General features: G+C 45.3%; 1 protein-coding gene across 1 annotated transcript in view; it reads left to right on the forward strand.

Moving 5' to 3' along the window:
* Window positions 1–15,089, forward strand: part of LOC137345916 (butyrophilin subfamily 1 member A1-like) — a 148,022-nt gene that overhangs the window by 60,448 nt on the left and 72,485 nt on the right. Inside the window, exons 3-4 of the mRNA XM_068009162.1 lie at window positions 55–402; window positions 14,423–14,704. Coding sequence (XP_067865263.1) covers window positions 55–402; window positions 14,423–14,704 — 630 coding nt within the window. The remainder of the gene's footprint in view (window positions 1–54; window positions 403–14,422; window positions 14,705–15,089) is intronic.

Genomic DNA, 15,089 nt, shown 5'->3' on the forward strand with positions numbered 1-15,089 from the left:
TTTGTCGATTACGTGAATAATTGATTTTTATTTTGAAATGTTTTTGTTCACCAGGTCAATTCCTCGTACGTGGACCTGATGATCCTGTTGTAGCCATTGTGGGTGAAGATGCTCTATTGGAATGTCAGCTTATGCCAGATCAATCCGCCAGTAACATGGTGGTGCAGTGGCTTAAATCAGGACTCGATTCACCAGTACACGTGTATAGAAACAAAGAGGATGATATTGTCGTTCAACACAAGAATTACAGAGCGAGGACAGAGCTGATTAAAGATGAACTGACTAAAGGAAGCATTTCTCTTAGAATAAAGAACACAAAAATATCCGATGGAGGGGAATATAAATGTTTAGTTGATGACAAAACTAATTCAGCAGAAGCTGCAGTTATACTGGAAGTTGTAGGTTAGTAAATATCTACCTACACGTTAATAACTTGTAGAAGTAATATGTTTAAACTCCTGTTTAAATTGTAAATAGCTTAAAATAGGTTCCTTTTGCAGTTTGTGTAATATTCAATATATGTGTTAATTTCATGTTCCCATGCTCCCAGTGGTAAAGCTGCAGTCGGGAGGTGTAGGAGATGGGCAATAATATTCTCAGGATCATGAAATTAACCCTGTAGTAATAGTTGATCGTGCCATAGTAAATTTCATGAGGAATATATTTCCAGCACTGGCTTGTTGAAAAATTAATTCAAAAAGACACACCATTAGGTAGCACACTGACCAGTAATCCAGAGGCCTGGACTAATGATCTGGAGTCATTAGTTCAAATCCCACCACACAGCTGGGAAATTTAAATTCAGATAATTAAATAAATCTGGAATAAAAAGCTAGTCTTAGTAATAGTGAAACTACCAGTTCACAAATGCCCTTTAGAAAAGGAAATCTGCTGTCCTTACCCAGTCTTTTCCACATGTGGCTCCAGACCCACAGCAATGTAGTTGACTCTTTGCCCTCTGATATGGCCGAGCAAGCCACTCACTTGTATCAAACTGGTATAAGAATAAAATCAGACAGACGAACTGGCATTAATCTGGACAACGGATTCGGCCATGAAAAAGGCACACCCTACCCAGTTGACCCTGCAAAGACCCCTCATTAACATCTGGGAACTTGTGTTAAAATTGGGAGCTGTCCCACAGACTAGTCAAGCAACAGCCAACATAGTCCTTCTCACTGAATCATATCATACAGCCAATGTCCCAGACTTCTCCATCACTATTCCTGGGTATGTCCTGTCCCACCAGCAGGACTGACCCACCAGAGGTGGTGGCGCAGTGATATACAGTAGGGAGGGAGTGGCCTGGGAGTCCTCAGTGTTATCACTGGACCCATGAAGCCTCATGGCATCAGACCAAACATGGTACGGAAACCTCCTGATGATTAACACTGACTGCCCTCCCTCAGCTGATGAATCAATGCTCCTCCATGTTGAACACCACTTGGAAGAGTCACTGACTATAGCAAGGGCACAGAAGGTGCTCTGGATGAGATACCTCAATATCCATTACCGTCGGCTGTTCCTCGATTCGAGGATGATGTTTACACAGGGTCGCAGGTTCCTGCCATGGGACTTCATGTGACTGAACCGGCCGATTCTCGACCTGCAGATCTTTGAGCACATGGGGCAGGAAGTCCCACGAGGTAGTGGGAACCGGAGAGCAGGATTTGTTTCCTTTTCTTTCCTTCTCTGTCACCGCTCTGTCTCATCATTAAGGCGTTTGAACTCAAAGCATGATGCAGCTTGATGGACAAGTTGTTGCCAGTTTGAACGATTGGTAAAGCTCCTCCCAGTCATCAGTTCAATGCTGCTGTGCTTCAAGGAGAGCTTTAGAGTATCTTTGAAGCATTTTCTTTGTCTTCCCCTGGAACTCTGGGCATTTGAGAATTGAGAAAACAGGGCCTGATGAGGGAAAACAGTTTTTGACCATCCGGACACAGTGTCCAGTCCACTGAGGTTGATTTTGCAGGAATTTTGCCTGAATGCTTGTGGAGCTGGCTTCAGGAAGGATGCTAGCATTTACTCGATGGTTCTCCAATTGAATCTGGAGGATGTGACAGAGGCATTGCTAATGGAATTTCTCTAGTGCTGTTATGTGTCACTGATACACAGTCCAGATCTCACTACAGTACAGGAGTGTGGTGATGACAACTGCTCTGTGCACTGGGACTTTTGTTAACTTGTGGAGATCTTTGTTGTCAAACACTCGCTGCCGTAGTTTCTAGAAGGCTGAGCTGGTGCAAATGATCCGGTGTTGGATCTCTTTGTCACTGGTGATCTTTTGAGAGAGGTGGCTGTAAAGGTATGGGAAGTGCTCAACACAATCCAGAGTCTCTCCTTCAATATATATGGGAGGTGGAGTATTTGGCTGACCGGGTGTGGGTTGATATGAGTTTTGGCAACATTCAAATACAGGCCGAGTCTCTTGTAGGCAGAATTGAAGAGATTGAGAGTGGGCAATGATACTGCAGTCATCCGCAAACTGGATTATGTATGTCTATGGTGGTTAGTTTACTTTTGGCATGGAGGTGACTGAGGTTAAAGAGTTTTCCATCTAACTGGTACTTAATACTCAAACCAGAGGGCAGTTGATCTTTGATTGGGTGAATAGCGACTGTCAGGTAGATTCTAAATAGTACGGGTCTGTCACACAGCATTGCTTGACTCTGGTCTGGATTTTGAAGATGTCTGTTTCAGATCTCCCACACAAAACATTTACAGTCATATCATCATGGAGCAATTGCAGGATTGTGATGAAGTTTCTTGGACATCCAAATCTTTGGAGCACAATCCACAGAGCCTCGTGATTGACTGACTCAAATGCTTTGGTCAGATGGATAAATACAATGAAGAGTTCCTGGTGTTTTCAACATTTTTCTTGTATTTTTCTGGCAACAAAGACCATGTCGGAGGTTCCTCGGGAAGGTCTAAAGCCACATTGTATCTGGGAGAATTTCCTCAGCCACAGGAAGTAGGTGATTCAGGAGAACGTATGTCAGGATTTTCCCTGCTATGGACAAGAGGGAAATACCTCGATAGTTTCCACAACATGATTTATCTCCCTTCTTGAAGATAGTTACAATTGTTGCATTCCTGAAGGCAGTTGGAGGGGGAGTTCATTTTCCTCCTAAATCCATAGGATAAATGGATGGAGTCTCAATAGTCTTGATGTGAGTAAAAGTCCACCACCTTTGAAGACCTCAGCTGGAATACCATTGGGGCCACAAGCCAAGAGTGACTTGGTTCCTGCACTAATGACTGAGCTCGCCAAGTCCTGAAGAACATATCTGCCAGATGGGACCTGCAGTAGGTGGTGAGAAAACCAACATGAGGGAAGAGCCTACTTGACCTGGTCTTCACCAACTTCCTGGTCGCAGATGCATCTGTCCATGACAGCGTTTGTAGGAGTGACCGCTGCAGAGTCCTTGTAGAGATCAAGTCCTGTCTTCACACTGACGATACCCTCCATCGTGTTGTGTGGCTCCACCACCATGCTAAATGGGATGGATTCAGAACAGATCTAGCAGCTCAAAACTGGGCATCCATGAGGCGCTGTGGGCCATCAGCAGCAGCAGAATTATATTCAGTCACAATCTGTAACCTTATGGCCTGGCGTATTCCTCACTCTACCATTACCATCAAGGAACAATTCTGTCTCAATGAGGAGTGCAGCAGAGCCTGAAAAGTGTACCGATAAATGAGGTGCCAACCTGGTAAAGCTACAGCACAGGACTACGTGCATGCTAAATAGAGGAAGCAGGTTACAGTAGACAGAGCTAAGCGATCCCACAACCAATGGATCAGCTCAAAGCTCTGTAGTCCTGCCATATCCAGTCATGAATAGTGATGGACAATTAAACAACTAACAGGAGCAGGAGGTTCCAAAAGCATTCCCATCCTCTAGGATGGTGGAGCCAAACATGTCAGTGCAAAAGACAAGGCAGAAGTGTTTGCAACCATCTTCAGCCATGAAGGCAGATGGGTGATCCTTCTTGGCCTCCTGCTGAAGTCCCCATCAGACCTGGTCTAAACATGGACAAAAGAGCTGAATTCCAGAGGTGAGGTGAGGGTTACTTCCTTTGACATCAACATTTGACTGAGCGTGGCATCAAGGAACCCGAGAGAAATGAAGTTAATGGGAATCAAGGGAAACTCTTGACTGGTTGGATTCATATCTATCACAAAAGGAGATGGTTTGCTGGAGACCAATCATCTGAGCCCCAGGACTTCACTGCAACTATTCCTCAGGGTAGTGTCCTAGCTCCAACTATCTTCAGCTACTTCATCAATAACTTTCCCTCCATCATAATGTCAGAAGTGGGGATGTTCGCTGACAATTGCACAGTGTTCAGTACCATTCGCGACCCCTCAGATACTGAAGCAGTCCATACCAGCATGCAGCAAGACCTGAACAATATTCAGGTATGGATGGATCAGTGGGAAGTAACATTCATACCACACAAGTGTCAGGCAATGACCATCTCCAACAAGAGAGAATCTGACAATTTCCATTGACACTCAATGGTATTACCATTGCTGAATCTTCCACCATCAACATAGTGGGATTACCATTGACCAGAAACTCAAGTGTATCAGCTATATCAAAACTATGGCTACAAACAGTAGGTTAGAGGCTGGGAATTCTGCAGTGGGTAATTCACCTCCTGACAGCCCAAAGCCTGTCCATCATCTACAAATCTCAAGTCAGGAGTGTGATGGAATACTTTCCACTTGCCTGGATGAGTGTGACTCCAACAACACACAAACTCGACACTATCAGGACAAAATGGCCCGCTTGATTAGCACCCCAGGCATGTATTCCAGGTATGGCCTTACCAAGGTCCTGTATAATTGCAGCAAGACATCCCTGCTCCTGTACTCGAATCCTCTCGCTATGAAGGCCAACATACCATTTGCCTTTTTTACCGCCTGTTGCACCTGCATGCTTACCTTCAGCGACTGGTGTACACGAGCACCCAGGTCTCACTGCATATTCCCCTCTCTCAGTTTGTAGCCGTTCAGATAATAATCTGCCTTCCTGTTTTTGCTACCAAAGTGGATAACCTCACATTTATCCACATTATACTGCATCTGCCATGCATTAGCCCACTCAGTCAACTTGCCCAAATCACTCTGAAGCCTCTCTGCATCCTCCTCACAACTCACCCTCCCACCCAGTTTTGTGTCATCTGCAAATTTGGAGATATTACATTTAGTTCCCTCATCTAAACCATTAATGTATATTGTGAATAGCTGGGGTCCTCGCACCGATCCCTCCGATTTTCCACTGGTCACTGCCTGTCATTTGGAAAAAGACCCATTTATCCCTACTCTTTGTTTCCTGTCTGCCAACCAATTTTCTATCCATCGCAATACACTACCTCCATTCCCATGCGCTTTAATTTTACACGCTAATCTCTTATGTGGGACTTTGTCGAAAGCCTTCTGAAAGTCCAAATCAACCACATCCACTGGCACCCCCTCATCAACTCTACTAGTTACATCCTCGAAGAATTCAAGTAGATTTGTCAAGCATGATTTCCCTTTCGTAAATCCATGCTGACTCTGCCCGATTCTACCACTGTTCTCGAAGTGCTCTGCTATAAAATCTTTGATAATGGACTCTAGAATTTCCCCCACTAACGACGCCAGGCTGACTGGTCTATAATTCCCTGCTTTCCCTCTGTCTCCCTTTTTAAATAGTGGGGTTACATTAGCAACCCTCCAATCTGCAGGAACTGTTCCAGAGTCTATAGAATCTTGGAAGATGACCACCAATGCATCCACTATTTCTGGGGGCACTTCCTTAAGTACTCTGGGATGCATACCATCAGGCCCTGGGGATTTATTGGCCTTCAAAGAACAAAGAACAAAGAAAATTACAGCACAGGAACAGGCCCTTCGGCCCTCCAAGCCTGCGCCGTTCCAGATCCTCTATCTAAACCTGTCGCCTATTTTCTAAGGGTCTGTATCTCTTTGCTTCCTGCCAATTCATGTATCTGTCTAGATACATCTTAAAAGACGCTATCGTGCCCGCGTCTACCACCTCCGCTGGCAACGCGTTCCAGGCACCCACCACCCTCTGCGTAAAGAACTTTCCACGCATATCCCCCCTAAACTTTTCCCCTCTCACTTTGAACTCGTGACCCCTAGTAATTGAATCCTCCACTCTGGGAAAAAGCTTCTTGCTATCCACCCTGTCTATACCTCTCATGATTTTGTACACCTCAATCAGGTCCCCCCTCAACCTCCATCTTTCTAATGAAAATAATCCTAATCTACTCAACCTCTCTTCATAGCTAGCTCCCTCCATACCAGGCAACATCCTGGTGAACCTCCTCTGCACCCTCTCCAAAGCATCCACATCCTTTTGGTAATGTGGCGACCAGAACTGCACGCAGTATTCCAAATGTGGCCGAACCAAAGTCTTATACAACTGTAACATGACCTGCCAACTCTTGTACTCAATACCCCGTCCGACAAAGGAAAGCATGCCGTATGCCTTCTTGACCACTCTATTGACCTGCGTTGCCACCTTCAGGGAACAATGGACCTGAACACCCAAATCTCTCTGTACATCAATTTTCCCCAGGACTTTTCCATTTACTGTAGAGTTCACTCTTGAATTGGATCTTCCAAAATGCATCACCTCGCATTTGCCCGGATTGAACTCCATCTGCAATTTCTCTGCCCAATTCTCCAACCTATCTATATTCTGCTGTATTCACTGACAGTCCCCTTCACGATCTGCTACTCCACCAACCTCATCAATTTCCCCAACACCACTTCTCTACTAATACTGATTTCTTTCAGTTCCTCTCTCTCACTAAGCCCTGTGTTCCCCAACATTTCTGGTATGATATTTATGTCCTCCTTTCTGAAGACAGAACCAAAGTATGAATTTAGTTGGTCAGCCATTTCTTTATTCCCCATAATAAATTCCCCTGTTTCTGACTGTAAGGGACCTACATTTGTCTTCACCAATCTTTTTATCTTCATATATACCTCTCGAAACATTTACAGTCAGTTTTTATGTTCCCCACAAGCTTGCTCTTGTACTCTATTTTCCCCTTCTTAATCAATCCCTTGGTCCTGCTTTGCTGAATTCTAAACTGCTCCCAATCCTCAGGTCTGTTGTTTTTCCTGGCAAATTTATATGCCTCTTCTTTGGATTTAATGCTATCTCTAATTTCCCTTGTAAGCCATGGTTTGGCTACCTTTCCCATTTTACTTTTGCGCCATACAGGAATAAACAATTGTTCCAGTTCATCCATGCACTCTTTCAATGTTTGCCATTGCCTATCCACCGTCATCCCTTTAAGTAATGTTTCCCAATCCGTCATGGCCAACACGCGCCTCATACCTTCGTAGTTTCCTTTCCTAAGATTCAGGACCCTTGTTTCAGAATCAACTACACCACTCTCCATCTTGATGAAGAATTCTATCATGTCATGGTCGTTTGTCCCCAAGGGGTCTTGCACCACTAGATTGTCAATTATTCCTCTCTCATTACACAATACTAGGATGGTCTGTTCTCTCGTTGGTTCCACAACGTATTGGTCCAGAAAACCATCTCGTATATACGCCAAGAATTCCTCCTCTACGGTATTGTCACTAATTTGATTTGCCCAATCTATATGCAGATTAAAATCACCCATAATTACAGATGTTCCTTTATCACATGCATTTCTAATTTCCTGTTTATTGCCATTCCCAACAACACCACGACAGTTTGGGGGTCCATATACAACCCCCACGAATATTTTTTGCCCCTTAGTGTTTCTCAGCTCTACCCATACAGATTCCATGTCGTCAAAGCTAATATCTTTCCTCACTATTGCGTTAATTTCCTCTTTAACCAGCAATGCAATTCCACCACCTTTTGCTTTTTGTCTGTCCTTCCTCAATACTGAATATCCCTCGATGTTCAGTTCCCATCCCTGGTCACCTTGCAGTCATGTCTCCACAATCCCGATTATATCATACACGTTTACATCTATTTGCGCAATTTATTCATCCACTTTATTGCGAATGCTCTGTGCCTTAAGGCACAAAGCCTTAAGGCTTGTTTTTAACATTACTTGTCCCCTTCCCACTATTTTTCACTGTGGCCCTGTTTGATTCTGGCCCTTGCTTTCTCTGTCTGGCACTTTTTTTTATTCCCCTTACTTTTGTTCTTGTCTTTGATACCCCCCTCCTCTGACTCCTTGCAAAGGTTCCCATCCCCCTGCCATTTTAGTTTAAACCCTCCCCAATCACTCTAGCAAATACTCCCCCTAGGACACCAGTCCCAGTCCTGCCCAGGTGTAACCCGTCCAGTTTGTACTGGTCCCACCTCCCCCAGAACCGGTCCCAATGTCCCAGGAATCTAAAACCCTCCCCCTCACACCATCTCTTCAGCCACGTATTCATCCGATATATCCTGCTATTTCTACTGACTAGCACGTGGCACTGGTAGTAATCCTGAGATCACTACCTTTGAGGTCCTAATTTTCAACTTACTTTCTAGCTACCCTATATTCTGCTTTTAGGACCTCATTTTTTTTTACCTATGTCGTTTATACCAATGTGTACCACAACCACTGGCTGTTCACCCTCCCCCTTCAGAATGTCCTGTAACCGCTCTGAGACATCCTTGACCCTAGCAGCAGTGAGGCAACAAACCATCCTGGAGTCTCTTTTGTGGCCACAGAAACGCCTATCTATTTCCCTTACAATTGAATCCCCTTTAACTATTGCATCCCCACACTTTTTACTCCTCCCCTGTGCAGCAGAGCCAACCGTGGTACAACGCACTAGGCTGTTGCTGCTTTCCCCTGAGAGGCCATTTCCCCTCAACAGTATCCAAAGCAGTTTACCTGTTTTGCAGGGGGATTGCCACAGGAGATTTCTGAACGGCCTGCCTAGTCCTCTTGCTCTGCCTGATGGTCACCCATTCCCCTCCTGCTTGTGGGGTCTGAGCCTGCGGTGTGACCACCTCTCTATATGTGCTATCCACGATACTGTCCGCCTCGTGGATGCTCCACAGTGTCCCCAGCTGCAGCTCCAGTTCTAAAACCCAGGCTTCCAGGAGCTGCAGCTGGAGACACTTCTTGCACACATACTGGTCCCGGGCTGTGGAATTGTTCCCGGCTTCCGACATGGAGCACAAAGAGCACACCACGGCTTTGAGCTCTCCAGCCATGACTTAACCCTTTAAATTAAATTAAACCTTCTGAAGATCTTAATGTCAAATAATATCAGTTACTCGAGGGCCCTTCTTCTCTGGTCCTCATTGCTACAGAACTCCCTAAAAAAATACACAACTTACTATATTTGAAATAAACTTTAAACTTTTAAACTTTTCTTACCTGAGATACTTACCCAGCTATTTAGAGCTATTCCCTAACAGCAGTAACTCACCAACCAATCACCTTGCAGCTCTCCTGTGACATCACTGTTGGCTTTTTTTTCAAAACTCCTTCCCACTGCCGCTGCACTTTTAAACTGTGCCGGTCTCACTCAGTCTCGCTCCTTCCCGCTGCTGCTGCACTTTTAAACTGTGCCGGTCTCACTCAGTCTCGCTCCTTCCCACTGCTGCTGCACTTTTAAACTGTGCCAGTCTCACTCAGTCTCGCTCCTTCCCGCTGCCACTGCACTTTTAAACTCTGCCGGTCTCACTCAGTCTTGCTCCTTCCCACTGCTCTTTTAAACTGTGCCGGTCTCACTCAGTCTCGCTCCTTCCCGCTGGCGCTTCTCTTTTAAACTCTGCCGGTCTCAGTCTCGCTCCTTCCCGCTGCCACTGCACTTTTAGTGCCTAGCAAGCCACTCAGTCGTCAAGGGCAATTAGGGATGGGAAAAGCGACGCCCACATCCCATGGAAGAATAAACAAAAACTGGAATTGATTTCCTAACAGCATTGTGGGTGCACTGACACCTACATCAGTGGTTCAAGAGGGCGGCTCACCAGCACCTTCTCGAGGGCAATCAGGGATGGGCAATAAATGCTGGCCTTGCCAGCAATGCCCATAACCTATTGTTCTTCTTTGGCCTCCTTGTCTCGGAAGACAATGGGTAAGCGCCTGGAGGTGGTCAGTGGTTTGTGGAGCAGCGCCTGAAGTGGCTATAAAGGCCAATTCTAGAGTGACAGGCCCTTCCACAGGTGCTGCAGAAAAATTTGTTTGTTGGGGCTGTTACACGGTTGGCTCTCCCCTTACGCTTTTGTCTTTTTTCCTGCCAACTGCGAAGTCTCTTCGACTTGCCACACTTTAGCCCCGCCTTAATGACTGCCCGTCAACTCTGGCGAACGCTGGCAACTGACTCCCACAACTTGTGATCAATGTCACAGGACTTCATGTCGCGTTCGCAGACGTCTTTGAAGCGGACACATGGACGGCCGGTGGGTCTGATACCAGTGGCGAGCTCGCTGTACAATGTATCTTTGGGGATCCTGCCATCTTCCATGCGGCTCACATGACCAAGCCATCTCAAGCGCCGCTGACTCAGTAGTGTGTATAAGCTGGGGATGTTGGCCGCCTCGAGCACTTCTGTGTTGGAGATACGGTCCTGCCACCTGATGCCAAGTATTCTCCGGAGGCAGCGCAGATGGAATGAATTGAGATGTCGCTCTTGGCTGACATACGTTGTCCAGGCCTCGCTGCCATAGAGCAAGGTGCTGAGGACACAGGCTTGATACACTCGGACCTTTGTGTTCCGTGTCAGTGCGCCATTTTCCCACACTCTCTTGGCCAGTCTGGACATAGCAGTGGAAGCCTTTCCCATGCGCTTGTTGATTTCTGTATCTAGAGACAGGTTACTGGTGATAGTTGAGCCTAGGTAGGTGAACTCTTGAACCACTTCCAGAGCGTGGTCGCCAATATTGATGGATGGAGCATTTCTGACGTCCTGCTCCATGATGTTCGTTTTCTTGAGGCTGATGGTGAGGCCAAATTCATTGCAGGCAGCCACAAACCTGTTGATGAGACTCTGCTGGCACTCTTCAGTGTGAGATGTTAATGCAGCATCATCAGCAAAGAGGAGTTCCCTGATGAGGACTTTCCGTACTTTGGACTTCGTTCTTAGACGTGCAAGGTTGAACAACCTGCCCCCAGATCTTGTGTGGAGGAAAACTCCTTCTTCAGAGGACTTGAACGCATGTGAGAGCAGCAGGGAGAAGAAATCCCAAAAAGTGTGGGTGCGAGAACACAGCCCTGTTTCACGCCACTCAGGATAGGAAAGGGGTCTGATGAGGTGCCGCCATGTTGAATTGTGCCTTTCATATTGTCATGGAATGAGGTGATGATACTTAGTAGCTTTGGTGGACATCCGATCTTTTCTAGTAGTCTGAAGAGACCACGTCTGCTGACGAGGTCAAAGGCTTTGGTGAGATCAATGAAAGCAATGTAGAGGGGCATCTGTTGTTCACGGCATTTCTCCTGTATCTGACGAAGGGAGAACATCATGTCAATGGTCGATCTCTCTGCACGGAAGCCACACTGTGCCTCAGGGTAGACACGCTCGGCCAGCTTCTGGAGCCTGTTTAGAGCGACTCGAGCAAAGACGTTCCCCACTATGCTGAGCAGGGAGATTCCACGGTAGTTGTTGCAGTCACCATGGTCACCTTTGTTTTTATAGAGGGTGATGATATTGGCATCGCGCATGTCCTGAGGTACTGCTCCCTTGTCCCAGCACAGGCATAGCAGTTCATGTAGTTATGAGAGTATAGCAGGCTTGTTTAACAAGTAAATAAAACTCTTAATGAAGGGAATGCCCATTCCTTACAATGCTACGTGGGAACTCTGCACATTGGTGTCTGGGTCAATCCTCTCTTCAGGAAATAACACTGGACACCAGCATAAGTAACAATGGGAATCTACAGAAATGAAGAGCGACATTGGCCTCATTCTATCTGGTGCCAGGTACTTGTCACTGCATTAATCAAACTGAGTGGTTTACATTCAGGAGCATGCCAGTACTACCCAATATCTCATTATACAATATTGTAACCTAGAGGTTTACCAGTAGAAACCCTTGTGATCTGAACTAGTTTTTCTCACCTGTTCTCCCATGTGCTTCTCTAATCTTGGGTGACAGAACAAATCCGCTGAATTTAATCTTGCCTCTCCTTTAAAAATGAGCTACAAGGAAATAATAAACTATGCACCCTCGCATTTTTCTGGACTGACTGATTTGTTTTCACATCCCTTTCTCTCTTTCCAACTTTTCAGTAAAGAACCTGACTGCCTCCAAATTAACTTTCATCTCTGGACCAAGGGCTGTGTTTTCTATCCTCTGTTCAATATTTGACGGACTCCTGAACATGGGTTCATCCTTCATTCTGGCCCCAGGAAGCAGACTTGCCTGCAGGCCTGTTCACTAAACTGACTATCTCTGATCCTCCTTTGAGTTGTGGGTAGAAAGGGAACATTTCTTGCTCTTTTCCAAACAGAATGGAGGTCATCCTGACTACTGGGTCTGTGATTGGACAGTTGACCTTCATTGAATTAGTTTGCAGTTTGCTGAGTTCACATTCCACACACTGACTTGTGTGGCTTCAATTCCCATTCTTCAATGTCTGCAGCTTTACATAGAATCAGAGAATGGTTACAGCACAGAAAGAGGCCATTTGGCCTGTCGAGTCAGTGCCAGCTCTCTGAAAGTGCAATTCAGCCAGTTCCACACCCTGCCCTTTCCCCATAACCCTGCACAGTTTTTATCTTCAGCTGCTTCTCCAATTTCCTTTTGAAGGCCTCGATTAAATCTGCCTCCACCAAACTGTCAGGCAGTGCATTCCAGACCCAAACTGCTCACTGTGCTAAAAATCTATATGAATTTATTTTTTGTTAAGGCACAGCTTTTAAATCAAATTCAAACCAAAATCCTTTCAATGTAGAAAATCAAATGATAAAAACTCTCAATGTGGCAGCAGCATTTCCTCAGTCTGACACTGATTTGTCATCTTACATTTTCTGCTTAAAGTCTGGAGTTGAACCCTCAACTCTCAGGAGTTTAAACTTGTGCTCTTTGGAAACCATCAGCCATGTTTAGCTCAGTATTTTGCCAATTTAATATCTTTCATGTGGTGAATTGAGATTAAAGGCAGGGATTTTCATCTGTGGTTTGATTCTGGTAGAATCGTGGCAGGGTGTGCACTGTGCTGATCCACTGCTAACCCTGGTGAAATTTCCAGGGTTAACCTTCTGTAAATGTGTTATACAGGATTCCTGCCTGTGCTTGGGATCTCACCATGGGGGGTGTGGTTGTGAGAAATAGCTGCTGCTGCTGCTGGGGGAGATGGTGCCTGCAGAATCTTTCAGAGACAGACAGCCCCTGGGAGCTCAGCAACACTTTTCCAGGCACCAATAAATCGGAAAAACCTGCCAATGTTTTAGTGTCAATCCAGCGTGTCTGTATTCTTTTGCCATCAGATTGACGCTTTCCTTAACAACACTGATAAATATGTCTTCAGTCCATCATTGCCGAGGTGGTAATGATGTAAAATGTGCCAGTTGATGGCACTGTGTCAATACCACCTGACTGGAACATACCTGATTGATATCCCAAGAGGACTGCTGGGTGGGCACTGCTACTGCTGCAGGTGTCTGACCCTAATATAGAAATAACCCCACACCCAGGACTTGGAATGGGGTCAGAACACAGAGAGCATGTCAGGAGAAGTTTGAAAATCCATTGGCACCACCAGAATTATTACTCTAGTGTCTATAGGTATCATCTGCCTCCAAGTGTATGTATAATTGGTCAGTAATATATGGATTTTTTTGGTTCATCGATTTTCTCTGTCTTCTCTTGAAGGTGTTTATACCAGGCTGGGGTACAATTCCATTGGGATCAGGTGCCCTCTGTCACCTCACATAAGTGGGAGTTAATTAGTCAGAACAACTGATCTCTGATTTACATTAATTATTTAACCACAGTGGCGCAGTGGTTAGCACCGCAGCCTCACAGCTCCAGCGACCCGGGTTCAATTCTGGGTACTGTCTGTGTGGAGTTTGCATGTTCTCCCTGTGACTGCATGGGTTTCCTCCGGGTGCTCCGGTTTCCTCCCACATGCCAAAGACTTGCAGGTTGAGAGGTAAATTGGCCATTATAAATTGTCCCTAGTATCGGTAGGTGGTAGGGAAATATAGGGACAGGTGGGGATGTGGTAGGAATATGGAATTAGTGTAGGATTAGTATAAATGGGTGGTTGATGGTCAGCACAGACTCGGTGGGCCAAAGGGCCTGTTTCAGTGCTGTATCTCTAACTAACTAACTAACTAATCACTGTTCTATAACAGATTCAGTTCATAATCCCATTAAAGTCAAGTTATCACGAAGCTGATTAATTATCTATCAATAACATTAAATAAATATTTCCCACAGGCTATAGGAAGTGTTGCTAACAAATGTTATTACTGAATCTATTCACTGTTGATTACAGGATTGGGGACTGAGCCCTGGATTCAGATGAAACAATATCATAAAAATGGAATCCAGCTTGTGTGTAAATCCAGTGGATGGTATTCTGAACCGGGGATACTGTGGATTAATGAGGACGGAGATAATTTAATACAGGCTGAAACAAGATACCAGCAGGACTCGAATGGTCTTGTCGACGTCCAGAGCAATATTGAAATAACAAAACAATCAACAAACAGGTTCAAGTGTCTGATATGGAACGAAATGCTGAAAACAGAACAACAAGCAATTATCAGGATATCAGGTTTGTAAATTTCGATGTTTAATCATTAAAAGGAACGATGATTTAAATTCTTAGATTACAACAGTGATTACACTTCAGAAGTATTTAATTGGCTGTAAAGCGATTTGGGGCATCCAGAGATATTTATCAAAGTAATGAATGTGATTCATTCGTGGTGCATTTTAGCTTCTGCCGTATACATTGAGTCCTGTCCAGAAAGTCTGAGTCAGTGTGTGAGCTGAACAAAAGTGACATCAGGTAAGATTTGATGAAGAGGAGCAGGAGTGGAGCCGGAGCGGAGTGGGAGAAAAAGCACGGCAGCAGTGCAGACTTCCCTGGAAAGTGTGAAAGTGAAAGTGGAGCGAGAGCAACTCAACATAGGCAGAAATTGAAAGAGTGAGGTCAA

The sequence above is a fragment of the Heterodontus francisci genome, chromosome 29 (assembly GCF_036365525.1).
Source record: "Heterodontus francisci isolate sHetFra1 chromosome 29, sHetFra1.hap1, whole genome shotgun sequence".
NCBI lineage: Eukaryota > Metazoa > Chordata > Chondrichthyes > Heterodontiformes > Heterodontidae > Heterodontus > Heterodontus francisci.